Source organism: Dipodomys spectabilis, unplaced genomic scaffold, assembly GCF_019054845.1.
Source record: "Dipodomys spectabilis isolate Male_0828 unplaced genomic scaffold, ASM1905484v1 ptg000098l, whole genome shotgun sequence".
In the NCBI taxonomy this organism is placed as follows: domain Eukaryota; kingdom Metazoa; phylum Chordata; class Mammalia; order Rodentia; family Heteromyidae; genus Dipodomys; species Dipodomys spectabilis.
Genome location: NW_024870775.1, coordinates 7,832,600 through 7,847,892, shown reverse-complemented (window position 1 = coordinate 7,847,892; position 15,293 = coordinate 7,832,600). Strand labels below are relative to the sequence as shown.

The window sequence follows — 15,293 nt, the reverse complement described above, 5'->3', positions numbered from 1 at the left end:
GCCCCGCCCGGTCTTGGGAGAAGAAGGGCTCTGGGTGGTTTGGGGCCTCCGGAGGGAGGCCGCGGTCCCGCCAGAGCTCAGTCGGCGCTGCAGAGGAATCTTCTACAAGCTGTAGTCTTTGTTGCCTGTAAGACGTAATGTTTGTGTGTTCCACGTACATACGCTGTGCGAGCATCTCTAAACTTAGTCCTTGAAAGTATATTTCCTGGTAGTTCTGGAGTCAGTCCGAAGCTAGCGCGTCAGTGTCGTTAGAGAACTACTAATTCCAGATATAAACTACCTGTCCCCAGTCAAAGATCTTATTCCTATACGGCCAGATTTCCATATTCCCAAGTGCCAGGTGGACGTGCGCTTGCCCAGGGACGCTGTTCATTCCCAGTTCCTATGGGGTATGTCTGTCTACGCGGAAACCCATCTTAACTTAGGTCAGGCTTGAATCTACAGAACATCCTTCCTACCTGTCCAGGGTGAGGACACCTGTGGACAGTCACAAGCTCGAATCCCCTGAAGCCTGTGTATAAGGATGGCTGTTCCTCCCCAGGTGCTTGGACTCAGGTAAGAGGCTGAGCTCACAGGCCGACAGATTCCCCACAGTATCTACCTGGGATCTCCAACTGGACTGCCCGTCCAAGTTACAGGGAACTATGAGGGGTTCTGTCTCATGGATGTCCTGTGGTGTCTTCCCAGGTCCTAGTGTCCCACCGGTAAAAACAGACTCCACAACAGGCAGCTTGCTTGGCAATACTCAGAGCAATAGAGCTTTATTCAGCAGTAATGGCAGTATTTCATGGGCATGAATTGTACAATGGTGCGAATGCAATTCCCACCAGGAAATCCAGGAGCACAGGTCATAGCACACAGCCCTGTCCCCTCCAGCTTGCAAGTCCATCAGGTGCAGGCTGCTGCAAACAGCCTAACCCACATCTCCCTCTGCACCTGCTCTCCCTGCTCCTCTGCCTACCCCTGTAACTTGGCTGGAGGGGGAGAGCCAGGGCCACCTGCACCCTTCTCCAGCTGCTGGACAAGGTGTCCCACGCCAGGTCACTCAGCCCACCTCCTCAGTGGACACTGAACTTCTGTGCTTCAATAAGAAAGATGAATTTACAAAGCACACCTGTGCACTCACAAAGTAAGTGGCCTTAAAATAGGACCAGGGAGCTGCAGAGGCAAAGCACAGGGGTAGAGTGGGTAGGGCCAAATTTCATCTGAGTTCTAGTGTAAGTTCACCTAGCAATGGCCCTTACAGTTCCAGAGTGATTCTGGGAAGCCCATGTGACACATATTTCTCAGTGTGTGCCCATCTCTGTGTATAACTTTTCGCTTTGTATCCTGAATGTGCAGTTTCCTTCCTAGTTCTCTAGTATAAGCAGGGCCACCCCAGGGAGGGAACTACGAACCCCTGGTGAACAACAGATAGGCCAATATGGAATGAATGGTGACCAGGTCCACCTAGGAGAGTCCCAAGGGAGCACACCACATGTTGGCAGAGGGCAGGGGTGGGGGACACAGTGAGGCTAACTACAGTGGCTGGACTGTACAGATGGGAGGATGGCTAGGAGGATGGGGGCTTCATATAGGGATGAACAGAGCAGCCCATACACGAGACCCCTCCTAAGCAGCATGTGCCACCCTCCCTGAGGCTCCTAGTGAGTCACATCTGATAATACTGAGCTGAGCGGGAGCAGGGCACTCACACTGTGTATGTTTTGACAGACTTGAGGGGAGGGAGCAGCCGGTGGTTCTCTCGGACAATTTCCAGGTACTCTGATGGTGTCTCCAGCCAGAAAGGTCCACAACACGTCTGGCAGCAACAACTGACCCCAGAGTGCGGCTCCGGGTTCTTGTCAGACATGGGGGGCAAGGGAGGAAGGGAGTAAAAAAAATCAGCCAGCTATAGTAAACACAGGTCATTCACTGCCCACCTGGAGCCATGTCTGGTGGCCTTAGGAGCTCAGCTGACTGGCAACAGCATGCAGAAATGCATCTGGCAGTACCCATAGGCAAGGGGCAAGCAAGCAAGGAGGTAAGTCAGTTTGGACACCAGCTCACTCAACAATTCTGTACTGGGGCTTGAACTCAGGTCCTAGGCTCTGTCCCTGAGCTTTTTCACTCAAGTCTGGTTCTCTACCACCTGAGTCACAGCTCCACTTCCAACTTTTTGGTGGTAATTGGAGCTAAGAGTCTCACAGACTTTCCTGTCCTGGTGGGCTGTGAACCTCCATCCTCAGCTCTCAGCATCCTGAGAAGCTAGGATTACAGGCGTGAGCTATCAGCACTTGTAAGCAGTCTCCAGCTGCTCCTTTGGTACATCATCCCAACCCTCAGGAACTTGTTTCATGTTGTGTTAAGGCCTTAGGGATCCAACCCAGGGCTTTAATCATGCTAGACAAGACTGTAAGCCATGGTTCCCCACATTCAGAGACTTGTTCAGAATCCCCTCCAGGCATCCTGGCTCAGCCCCACACCCTCTCCAGAAATCCTGTGGGAGGGCCCTTGATCCAGCTCCCATCTCACTGAGCACTTACCTCCACTATCTCCTTTTGCTGGGTGGAATTCCGCAGGGTCATGTACATGATGAAGGCCAGCAATATGGTAATAATTGTGGCACATGGAAAAGCAAAGATAGCTGGCTGGAGGCCTGCCAGGGAGAAAAGGGATGCCATGGAATTGGCAGGCTCCTTACTGACATTGGTACAGTGTTGTAAGAGTTCTGTAAGTTTGGTGGTGGTATTGCAGTTGGGAGCTTATTGTTAATGGTACTGACAGAGTTTGGTACCGGGATTGATATGTATCGTAATGGAAGGGCTTGTTGGTTGTACTGAGGTTATACAGTGCTATCTGTGGTACTGGTAGGGTTTGATGATGGTACTTAGGTTGGTAGAGTGTTGGTGGTAGTGGTGACACAGAGGTTGGTACAATATCAGTGATGATAGTACTAAAAGAGTTTCATGGTCGTTCTGGGCTTAGTGTAGTGTTGTCAATGGTATGAAAGGGTTTGGTGGAAGTACTGGCATTGATACAGTGTTGGGGATGGTACTGGAAGGGTGTGGTGGTGGTACTGGTGTTGGTAGAGTGTTGGAATGGTACCTGGAAGGATTTGGTGGTAGTGAGGTATCAGGAGGGCTGGTGGTGGTGCTGGTGTGGGTAGGTTATTGGCTATGATGATCAGGGCAGCAGGGTTGTGGAGAGGGGAGGTGGCTGCACTTACTGGACGGCCACACCTGGATCCTGTGGTACTGGTGTGTTTTGCTGATGGCGTTTTCAGCTCGGATGCTGAAGCAGTAGTCTCCAGGACTGTGGAAGATGTGGGTCAGGTTATAAGCTGTGCTGGCCACGGATATGGGGTGGCACTCCCCCTCCTCCAGTGGAAGGCACTCGGACTTGAGCCGCCAGCACACATTCAGTGGGGGGCTGCAGGGAAACAGATGACCTTCAGAACTGGCTTGGCAAGGAGCAAAAACCCAGGTGGACACAGATTCCAGTGTCCTTTCTAAGACCTGACATCAAGCTGCCCTGGAGTCCAGCCCAAGAGCACAGCATCATGAAGGAGATGTCCTAAGGCCTCCTGGTGAGGCTAAGAATGTGAAGTGGGGACCGTGAGCACATTGTGAATGAGGAATGTAGGGAAGGCTTCCTGGAGAAGGCAGTGTGAGCAGAATCTGAAAGAAGTGGCTTTGAGTAGATTAGAAAGAGTGGAGGCTCTCCAGCCAGGCATGGTGGCTTGTGCCCACAATCTCAGCACTCAGGAGGCAGACAGGCAGATGGAAAGTTCTAAACTAGCCTTGGCTACATAGCAAGTACTTTATAAGAAAATTTAAAAAGTAGAGGAAGGTCAGCGTTGGTGGTTCACGCCTATAATCTTAGCTATGCAGAAGGCTGAGATCTGAGGATTGTGGTTCAAAGCCAGCCAGGGTAGGAAAGTCTGTGAGACTCTTATCCCTAATAAACCACCAGAAAACCGAAAGTGGCACTGTGGCTCAAGTGGTAGAGCGTTAGCCTTGAGCTGAAGAGCTGAGAGACAGCACCCAGGCCCAGAGTTCAAGCCCCAGGACCCCCCCCCCCCAAAAAAAAAAAAGTGGGGGAAGGATGAGGGTGGAGCAGGCTTAGGAGCATCTGTCATGATGTAGAAGGGCACAGGGCACCCAGAGTGCCATCTGGGGTTTACTCACCTCCCCAGGAAGTTCAAGGTCACTATCATCCTTTGGAAGCTCTGAATTACAGTAGGCCCAAAGACCTGGATGCCTCGTAGGGTTTCTGTGTAGAAACAGGAGCCCATTAGACCCTGTCAGGACTCATTCAGGACTGCTGTCCAGAGGTTTCCAGAGCCCAGGTTCTTCCTGGCTACCACTTGGTCCTCTCCTCTGGCCCTCTCCCAAGGGAAGGCAACAGGCCCCTCCCCATCAGCAGCAGGCGCTAGAGCTGACCCAGGGAAGAGAAGTGGCAAAGGCCACTGGCTCTAACCAAGGATTAAGTACCACTACATTAGCAGAATCCAAGAAATCCCTGCAGTGGCCTCAAGTGAGGGGGAGGGAGGGAGAGAAGGGGAGGGGGAAGAGGGGAGGGACAGAGGGCGGGGGGAGAGAGATGCCCCTGGGAATCAGCTCCCTGTGTGGTAGATTGAGGCCTCCCACCCTGCCAGCATGAACAGAGGCTGATGGGATCAGGGAACAAGAATCCATGAGAGCCGGTAGCTGGTGGCTCCGAGCTACACAAGAGCCTGAGAGCTAAGGATTGAGGTTTAAAGCCAGCTCAGACAGGAAAGTCTGGGAGACTCTTACCTCCAATGAGCCATCAAAAAGCTGGAGGTGGAGCTGGCTCAAGTGGTAGAGCTCCAGTATTGAGTGCAAAGCTAAGGAATAGCACCCAGGCCCAGAATTCAAGCATGCACGCGTGCACATGCACACACTCACTCACACACACACACACACACACACAATCAGTGAGAACCAGATAATTTGAGATGAGGAGCCAGCTGATGGCCAGCTGATGGGGGCACTTGTCAGCTGACCCACACTAGCTGGGAAGACCCACCCTGCAGCTTCAATGAGGCAGCGAAGTCACCAGTCTTCTGCATAACGACTTTGGAGCCATCTGGCTGTGCCTGCTCCCACTCTGCTATCACCTTGAGCTTCACCGTGAAGGCTCCCATAACCGAATAGTTGTAATAGACCACACCATCTTCTGTCACCATCTGAGTCCTGTGAAGTGACAGAGGCGGGGAGAGGAAGCTAAAAAGCTGTGGTTCCTGGAACTTAGTGATTTGTGGGAATTGTTAGGATAAGGGGCAGCAGTATGGTGACATTTGGCCAGCCTTGAGTACACCTGTCATGAACACACCAGCTGGGGCTTAAGGTCATCTGGCTCTCTGGGGCCAGAGAAGGCAGGGAAGGTCTTCCATAGCTTCCTCTCCTCTCTCCATGGGGCTCTGCTGTGGACGAGATGTATGTGTCCTCCAAGAAACAGATGAACATAGCTCATGGTCCCTGTGCTGCAGGGGCAGATGATTAGTCACCCACAGGTTGCTATGGCAATCATCTGCAAACCTGATTCACAAAAAGTATTTGACTGATTGTGGGTCTTTTTTTCTCATCAAGAGCCAGGAAGCCAGGTGTCATTTGGTGACTAGCACTCAGAAAGCTGAGATCCAGGAGGATCATGGTTCAAGTTCAGTTTGGGCATAAAAGTGTACAAGACTCATCTCTAATTAACCAACAAGAATCAGTATTAAATTGTTGGGTGTCTTTGTTTGCTGGAGTAGCTTTGAGTCATTGTGGACAGATTAACAATGTAACTTTGGATGAAGGCTTTGAGTTGATCTGGTGTGGCTTTCAGTCATTGTAGATAAGGTTAACAATGTAACTTTGAGTGAAGGCTTTGGGTTGATTTGGTGACCATAAGTTCAGAGTTTGAGGCCAGAGAGTTGACCTTATCTTTGTAATGGAACCCTGTTACAAATGGATGTGCTTGGCTGCACATCAGTACTCATACCTGTAATCCTAGTTATGCTGGAGCCTAAGATCCAGAGGATAATGGCTTATATCTTTGCCTGGGCAGAAACATCTTTCAGACTCCATCACCAGTTAACCAGCAAAAAAAGCCAGCTACAGGGATGGCTCAACTGATAGAGTGCCAGTAATCAAGTAAGTGAAGCAAGCATGAGGTCCTGCTCAGTACCCTGGTACTAAGTCTGGAATATTAAAATCTCCTGATAACAAGCATTTATTTTTGCTTGTTTTTGCTGTCTTTTCTAGGTAATCTCTTTAGCAGGTCCTCCTTAATATTTTTTTATTTTTAATTTTTGTCAGTCATGGGGCTTGAACTCAAGGGCCTGGGTGCTTTCCTTGAGCTTTTCAGCTCAAGGCGAACAACCTACCACTTGAGCCACAGAGCCAAATGAGAGTTTCATGGACTTTTCCTGCATGGGCTGGCTTTGAACCATGATCCTTAGATCTCAGCCTCCTGAGCAGCTAGGATTACAGGTGTGAGCCACCAGCACCTGACTTCCCTGAGCTATAAAATCATCAATGGATTAAATAACACCTCGAGATGGACTTTTCCTGCCTAGATGGGTTTGAACCAGGATCCTCAGATCTCAGCCTCCTAAGGAGCTAGGATTACAGGGGTGAGCTACCAGTGACCATCATTTTGTGGTACTGGGGCTTGAACTCGGGGCCTCATGCTTGTCTAATACAGTGCATGCCATTCAGAGTCATCAGGTGAGAAAACCCTATCTTGACCTGTCTTCCTGAGAGAGTTGTGCAGGTACCAGCCAGTACCTGCCTGTACTGGGCAGATACACTTCAGCAGCAGGGCCCAGAGATGGATTCATGGAGGTTCCCTGGGGCCTGACACTGAGCAAAGCAAGTGCTTAAGGAGTGTTTGATGGAAAGTGGAGGGCAGTCTGTAAAACATGTGAGACAGCAGAGCCCATGCTGGGCCACTGGCCCTGGCTTTGGAGCATTGAGAAGGCAAATAAGGGGTTGAGTATGGTGGCTCATGCCTGTAATCCCAGCTACTTGGGAGGGAGGAGTAAAAGGATCATAGTCTGAGATCTACTTCAGGCAAAAATGCCAGCTCTTCAAAAATAACAAGTAGCCAGGCCCCAGTGGCTCACACTGTAATCCTAACTACTCAGGAGGTTGAGATCTGAGGATCTCAGTTCCAAGCAAGCTTAGACAGGAAAAGTCTAAGAGACTCTTACCTCCAACTAACCACAGAAAGCCAGAAGTGGAGCTGTGGCCTAAGTAGGTAGAGCACCAAAAGCTCAGGGACAGCACCCATGCTCTGAGTTCAAACCCCAGGACTGGCACAAAACAAATCCAGCCAGATGCTTGTGGCTCCTGCCTATAATCCTCAATTGTATAGTTCTTGGCATGAGGCCTTGAGTTGAAACAGAGAGAGAGAGAAAGAGACAGAGAACATGAAAGTATAAGGACATACCCGTCTCCGAAGTCCCAGCTGTAGAGAAAGTAGGCCGTCTGAAAGAAGTTGCTGGGGTCATGGAGGACGAAGGCTACTTTAAGGACTGTCTTGGTGAGGTAAGACCTAGGCCATGGCAAGGAGGTGTTCTGTGTGACGACCAGGTCCCCCACAAGGAACTCTGAGAAAGACAGGAGAAGAGCAAGTCCACAGAGGACCAGAGCAGGAGGATCCTGGGAGCAAAGCCACTGCTCTCCCACCCAGACTTTCCAGGTGCCGGATGGGGAAGGGGACCTTACAAATTCCTCAGCACAGAGGCATCCATAGTCACCTTCCTGCTATGTGGGCACTGCTGGTGATGGTGCCAGTACAGTGGTACACACCTGAAATCCCAGTTCTCAAGAGGATCACAAGTTCAAAGCCATCATGGGATACATAGCAAGACCTCTCAATCTCAACATTAATAATAATTTATTAATAATAATTGGAATAGGGGCTGGGAAGATGGCTCTTGTAGAGTGCTTGCCTTGCATGCATGAAGCCCTGGGTTCAATTCCTCAGCACCAAATAAGCAGAAAAATCTGGAAGTGGTGCTCTGGCTCAAGTGGTAGAGCACTAGTCTTGAGCTGAAGAGCTAAGGGACAGTGCCTAGGCCCAGAGTTCAGACCCCATGACTGACCAAAAAAAACCAGCGGGGTGCTGGTGGCTCACACCTGTACTTGTAGCTACTCAGGAGGCTGAGATCTGGAGATCGAAGTTCAAAGCCAGCCCGGGCAGAAAAGTCCATGAAACTCATCTCCAATAAACCATAACAAAACTGGCCACTGGAAGTGGCGCTGTGGCTCAAGTGATAGAGCGCTAGCCTTGAGCTGAAGACCTGAAGAACAGCGCCCAGGCCCAGATTCAGGCCCCACGACCAACTGAAAATAAATAAATAAAATAATTGTAATAATGCCTGCACATAGAAATGTACAGGCTTTAAAAGAAATTTCAGTATTGAACACATACATATTTCTTGTTATTGTCTAAACAATACAGGTCAAACAATTTGGCATGGTATTTACAATTATTATTATAAGCCATGCCATGTTTCATAAGGGACTTGAGTAGCTGTAGATTTTGGTGTCGATATTAGGCTGATGCTTTTCTCTGCATCAAGGCAGGCACCAGTGGCTTACACTTACAATCCTTGAGGCTCAGGAAGCTGAGTTTTTTTTTTTTTTTTTTTTTTTTTTTTTTTGTCAGTTGTGGGGCTTGAGCGCGGCTTGGGCGCTGTCCCTGCACTCTTCAGCTCAAGGCGAGCACTCTACCACTTGAGCCACAGCGCCAGTTTTCGAGTGGTTTATTGGAGATAAGAATCTTATGGTCTTTCCTGCCCGGGCTGGCTTTCCACTGGGATCCTCAGATCTCAGCCTCCTGAGTAGCTAGGATTCCAGGTATGAGCCACCGGTGCCCGGCTTAGGAAGCTAGAAGTGAAGGAGCTAAGGAGAGACTTCTCAGAAGAAGAGGGAAGAATGACAAACACATGAGGAAATGTTCAACATCCCTGGCCATAAAGGAAATGTAAATCAAAACAACTCCATCTCAAAGCCCAAGGACAGTGCCCAGGCCCTTAGTTCAAGCCTCAGGATCATTACCAAAAAGAAATAGCCTTGTAAAACAGGGGACACAGGACTTGGATGACAGGAAAGGCTGGACCCATCATGAATTCATTTTTTTTTTTTTTTTTTTTTTTGGGTCCGGTCATGGGGCCTGAACTCTGGGCCTGAGCACTGTCCCTCAGCTCTTCAACTCAAGGCTAGCGCTCTACCACTTGAGTCACAGCGCCACTTCCGGCTTTTTTCCTTTTGCTTATGTGGTGCTGAGGAATCGAACCCAGGACCTCATGCATGCAAGGCATGCGCTCTACCACTGAGCCACCTTCCCAGCCCCCATCATGAATTCAAACAACAAATGCTGGCATGGATGTGGAGAAAAAGAAACCCTATTACATTGTTGGTGGGAATGTAAACTAGTACAACCTCTCTAGACAGCAGTCTGAAGTTTCCTCAAAAACTAAACAGATCTTTCTTACGACCCAGCCATACCACTCATGGGCATCTACCCAAGGACATCACAAGCCAGGATACCCTAAGGACACTTGCACATCCATGTTCATTACTGCACTAGTCACAAGAGCCAAGTTGTGGAAAGAGCCCAGATGCCCTACAATAGATGAGTGGATCCAAAAACTGTGGTACCTATACACAACAGAATTTTACATAGTCATTAGATTATTATGTCATTTGCAGGGAAATGGATAGGAAAAATCATGTTAAGTGAGGTAAGCCAAGCTCAGAGAGTCAGCGCATATTTTCTCTCACATGCAGAAGCTTGATCTAAAATACACTGGGACATGATAAATTATCCAAGACTCTAGACATTCACACATTACGACCAAAGGAGAATACTTTTTGGGGAGGATCACAAAGGTGCAATGCATATGTGTCTCTGATCATATAAAATAGTATTTGTCAAAATGAACTCCAGGAAATGGAAAGGAGGGTGTCCCCCCTCCCTTGGTTGCTGTTTTTGGTGTTTTTTTTTTTTTTTTGTCTTGTATCTTCATTAATATGTCTTTGGGAGGGTAAGGGGAGGACAAGGAATGGAGGAAGGAAGGGTGTGCAAATGCAGCAGTGATACTCACTAGATACTTTGTTGAAAATGAACTATACAACCTGTGAATAGGGATGGGAGGGGGGGAAACTGGGAATGAGAGAGAGGGAAGGGTAGCATTGTCCAAAAAGAAATGTACTCACACACTATGTTGAAAACCAACTTTACAACTTTTGTGGGGGTGGGGGAGGTGGGGAGATGGGGAGGAAAGGGATGGGAGGGGAAAAACAAAGGAGGGAGTAACAGCCGGGCGCTGGTGGCTCACGCCTGTAATCCTAGCTACTCAGGAGGCTGAGATCTGAGGATCGAGGTTCAAAGCCAGCCCGGGCAGGAAAGACCGTGAGACTCCTATCTCCAATAAACCACCAGAAAACCGGAAGTGGCGCTGTAGCTCAAGTGGTAGAGCGCTCGCCTTGAGCTGAAGAGCTGAGGGACAGCGCCCAGGCCCAGAGTTCAAGCCCCACGACCAACAAAAAAAAAAAGGAGGGAATAACAATGCTTGGTAGAAAATGGACTCATTACCCTACAGTAACTGTAATCCCTCTGTATATCGTGTCTATTAATAACAATTTTAAAAAATAAAAGCTGAAAGTGGACCTGTGACTCAAGTGGTAGAGTGTCAGCATTGACAAGAAAGCTAAGGGACAGTGCTCAGGCCTTGAGTTCAAGTGTGATGCACATGCGCACACACTAAGCACAATTAGCACCCATGGAAGCCCTCACCTGTGAAAGACAGAAGGATAATGCTTCTGGCCATGGGCTGGCACATCCAGCAGTCAGCTGAAGTGACCCAGACGGAGACTGGGAAGTCCCCAGGTACGCTGCTCACCACTCCGATGGTCGAGGTGAGATCATTTTCGGTCTTGCTTGTGAGCATGAGTGGGGTGTAGATCCAATGGAAATGGTACAGTTGGGCACTGGCAGGCAGGGTCAGACTGCTGTTGTCATTGGCCACCAGGCTGGCTGAGATGGTCACTTGTGTCCCCGTGGTGGCTTGGCCATCAGTGGTGAGATTGAGCTCATACAGACCTAGGAGACCAGAAACAGGCTGTGTCACAGGGTGCTGTCACAGAAACCTGCTTGGGTAGACATCTTATGATACATTCCAAGACCTCCAGATTGAAATCTTACAAAACAACATCTGTGCCACCAGACACTTTGAACCTCTGTTGTTCCCACACCTGTTCTGCTTTTCCTGGCTTCAGGACCTTTGCATATGCTTCTGTCTACCTATTTATGCATAGATAACTACCTGGAAGCCCTCCCTGTGTCCCTTCCCCCTCTGTGCTCAGGATGCTGGATGAAAAAGAGAAACCTCACTCCAGTGCCCTGGGAACTCCTTGAGGGCAGAAGTCACGGCCATCTCCTCTGGGCATATACATGGTGTTCAGCACTGCCATTTAGCCAAGTGATAGCCGGCAGACAGAGCAACCCATCTGGCACTGATCCCAAGAGGGTGTTCACCCAGGTGCTACTAATGAGCCCCTTCTATGTGCCCCATTCTCCTGAAGAACCCAGCCTCCCAGGGCACTTTGTTCTTGCCTGTGGGGCTCACAGGACACCTGTTGGCTCTGCAAAACAAGAAGGTGAGTTGTTCCTCAAAAGCACCTGCCCCCTTAACTCCACACAGCAATACCTGTCCCCACTGGGGACTTTGGGTCCAGCCTTTCCTGTCATCCAAGTCCTGTGTCCCCTGTTTTACAAGGCTATTTCTTTTTGGAAATGATCCTGAGGCTTGAACTCAGGGGCTGGGCACTGTCCTTGGGCTTTGTTGTTGTTTAAGGCTAGTACTTTACCACTTGAGTCCCAGCTCCATTTCTGGCTTTTGGAGATAAGAGTCTCATGGACTTTCTTGCTTGGGCCGTCTTTGAACCGTGAACCTCAGAGCTCAGCTTCCTGAGTAGCTAGCTAGGATTACAGATGTGAGCAACACTTGATGGCTCAAGGCTATTTTTTATTTTATTTACAATTGAGTCAAGAGGCCAACAGCTTAGGCCACTGCTGCTTCCTCTGGCTGTTCCCCCTCTCTTTGGGTAGTGGAGACACACACACACACCACACACCGAGTCTCTGGACACACACACACACACACACACACACACACACACACGAGTCTCTGGACACACACACACACACACACACACGAGTCTCTGGCTTCCTAGAGAGTTGCTTGGAAGAGAGGCTACCCCCTCCTTTCTCCCTCTGGCTCTTGGCGCCACCCTCCCCGCAGTGGAGGAGGAGCCTGGGCCAAATGGAGGCTGGCTGGTGGGGACTTAGGGCCTCATGCTAATGCCCACTCAGGATCTGCTGGGGGTGGGGGGCAGCCTGAGTGATGCAGATCGGTTGCCAAGGGGATGAAATCAGGAGGTGCACCCTGGGGCAGGGAGGGGGCGTGGGCGGGATGGGTAGGGCTCTGGCTTGACTACTGCAGTAGCTGGCTTGGTTCCTGGGAATCCTCTGCCAGCCCTGTCTCTAGCAGGCCCCCAAGTGCTTTTTCTCAGATTCAATTTTTTTTTTTTCTTTTTCTTTTTTTTTTTGGTGCCAGTCCTGGGCTTCAACCCAGGGCTTGGGCGCTCTCCCTGAGCTTTTGTGCTTAAGGTGACTACTCTACCATTTCAGCCACAGCTCCACTTCCAGCATTTTGTGTAATTAATCAGAGATAAGAGTCTCACAGACTTTCCTTATTGGGCTGGCTTCTATCCGCCAACCTCAGATCTCAACCTCCTTATTAGCTAGGATAACGGGTGAGATACTAGTGCCTGGTTTCAGGTTGGATTTTCAAAAGATGGAGCTTCACACTCTAGGTGATGGTGTCCTTCTGAATGGGCGGGGCGGGGCGGGGGGGGGGGGGGGGGGGGGGATGTGGTGAAGGGAAGCTTTTGGAGAGGTCCAGATATCCAGGCTGAAGTGGATCATGAAGATGTGGACACTTGTCCATACAGATTCATCCTTTCAGGTTTCAGAACCCTAGTGACTCTGCCTAGGAGTCAAAATCAAACCACTAAGGAAGGTACTTGAGCCCCGCAGGTGCCCACGAGCTAAAGGAGCCAAAGCACAAAGGGCAAGTGTTTCCAAAGCCTGATTCTAAGAGAAACACCTGCCAGGACACTAGGACTTCCACTTTACCATATACCATGTGGTATGTTCTAGAATGTTCCAGAACATGGCCACCATCAGCCCTTTCACATGGCACATACAGACAGCCCAAATACTTGCCCAGTACACCTGTCTGGAGAATGCAACCTGGGATAAATTAGTGGGTACAGCATTTCTAATTTGTGCGTGTCGGTGGTACAGACCACTCAAACAAGTTGGCCTACACCCCAGGAAGCGTGGTGGAAAAGGGTGTTGAGCCTTTATTTCTTTGCGATTACAATTTCAGCCGTATGTATCAAGAGTGTAGTCTGCCAACCTGGAAACTACACACCATGGCTGAAGTCGTTTTTGTGTTTTGTGGGGGTGGGGGGTTGGGGTGCCTTTTCTACTCAAGGCTGGGATTCTACTACTTGAGCCACACATCTACTTATAGCTTTTTGGTTACTAATTAGAGATGAGTCTTTTTGACTGTCTGCCTCCTCTGGCTTCAGACCCTGTGACCCTCAGATCTCAGCCTCCCAAATAGCGAGGCATGAGCTACCACTGTCCAGCCCCAACCCCTCTCTTTTCAACGTCGGGCATGGTGATAATTTCTAGACACATAACCCTAATGGATGAGAGACTCCGTTTCTATATGATCCCCTCCCCCAGGAGGGGGCAGGCGAATCTGCGCAACACAATTCCCACAGGATTCTCAGTCAGGCCCAACGCACAGATTTTCAGTTCAGCTTGTATACAGATTTGCATGGGATCCTTTTCCCTACTACTGTCAGAGGGGGATGAGGTGGGAGAAGCACAGATGAAAAAATGCTGGCTACTAATTACCCTCCCCATAGCTGCCCACGGTCCTCCTGTCCCTCCTATCTGATCTCCAAAAGTGGTGGAATCATCGTGCTTGTTGGTCTTTTGGGCGAAGGGGAGGTAGGCACGGGGTGGGCAGCAACCTGGGGTCCATTTTGGAAATCATTTCCAGGGAAGAAATGGCAGACTGGCCTCTCTCTCGGGGTTCTAAAATTCAATCCCACCCCCAGTCAAGTCCCCAAGAATCCCCTAAATGGAAACCTCCCCCTTAAAAGACGACATTTGAGGGCAAAATTGCTGCGTGTCCGACCTCGGGGAGTGTGTGTGTGTGGGGGGGGGGTCTGTGGCGCAATGCCCACCACTGACCGCCCTTCCCCCCCAACCCCCGCCCCGGGCCTCCCTGCTTCGTCCTCCCGGTCTCCGCCCCCGGTGGGTGCCAGGGCTCCCGCGGGGCCCAGGTAGGTGAGCGCGTTGGCCATCCCGCGCACTTCTCAGTCATCGCCAACCCCAGGGGGGGATGAGCAGGCCCCGAGGGGCATCCGGAGATTCCTGGGGAGACGGGTGAAAGGGAGAGGGGGAGGCATCGTTGCTCTCCGCCGGCGGCCCACAAGATCCCGACCCTGGCCGCGGGCCGGTGCATGGTGGGGCGCAGCGCCTTACCTGCGGCCATCCTCGCCGGTGCTAAGGACAGGAGGCAGGCCAGCCGGAGGCTGAGGCCACCGAGGCGACACCAGACAGCGGAGCCCATGGCCAGGCTTGTGGCGGGAGGCGCGCGGGACTGGAGCGGCGGGAGTAGGTGGACGGGCGCGCTGACACTGCGGGCGCCGCGTCGCTCATCCGAATCTCGGGATGCCCGATCGCCGTGCGCAGCCGCCGCCCACAGCCGTCGCGCGACCCCGGCCCGCGGCCCCGCGCCTCTCCCCGCGCCAGATCCACGCGCCCCGCCCCTCCCCGGCTTCGCGCGCGAGTGCGCGCGCTCCGCCCCTCCCCAACACCCCCTTCTCCCACAGGAGCCTGTTCCCTCCCATCCTCCCGCACCTCTGCCCCTCCCACACGCCCCTCCTCCCTTCCCCTCCCCTCTCCCGGTCTGAGCGCGCACGCCCACACACACACGTGCGCGCGCGCGTGCACACTCTGACTCAGCGTCCCCTGGGGGGTGCGCAGGCCCTGGGGTGCAGGGGGCCTCTCCAAGCGCGTCATCATCTACATGTTGGTGGCTTGAGGGGCAGCCCTGCATTCCAGAAACATCGAGCACCTACTGTGTACTAGACACTGGGCATAGGACCTGGGATCACATTGGAGCTGCTCTTCAGACAGAGGCC

The 15,293-nt window shown here is 51.1% G+C and overlaps 1 protein-coding gene across 1 annotated transcript; it reads right to left on the bottom strand.

Annotated features, from left to right (window-relative positions):
• Positions 1–765: 765 nt before the first annotated feature.
• Tmem130 (transmembrane protein 130) lies at positions 766–14,719 on the bottom strand. The gene is made up of 8 exons (XM_042686885.1): positions 14,632–14,719; positions 10,798–11,103; positions 7,441–7,600; positions 5,032–5,198; positions 4,170–4,254; positions 3,209–3,411; positions 2,526–2,638; positions 766–1,840 (listed from the first exon to the last, which is right to left on the bottom strand). The coding sequence occupies exons 1-8, from the start codon at positions 14,717–14,719 to the stop codon at positions 1,691–1,693; spliced, it is 1,272 nt and encodes a 423-aa protein (XP_042542819.1). The 3' UTR covers positions 766–1,690.
• Between the last annotated feature and the right edge of the window lie 574 nt (positions 14,720–15,293).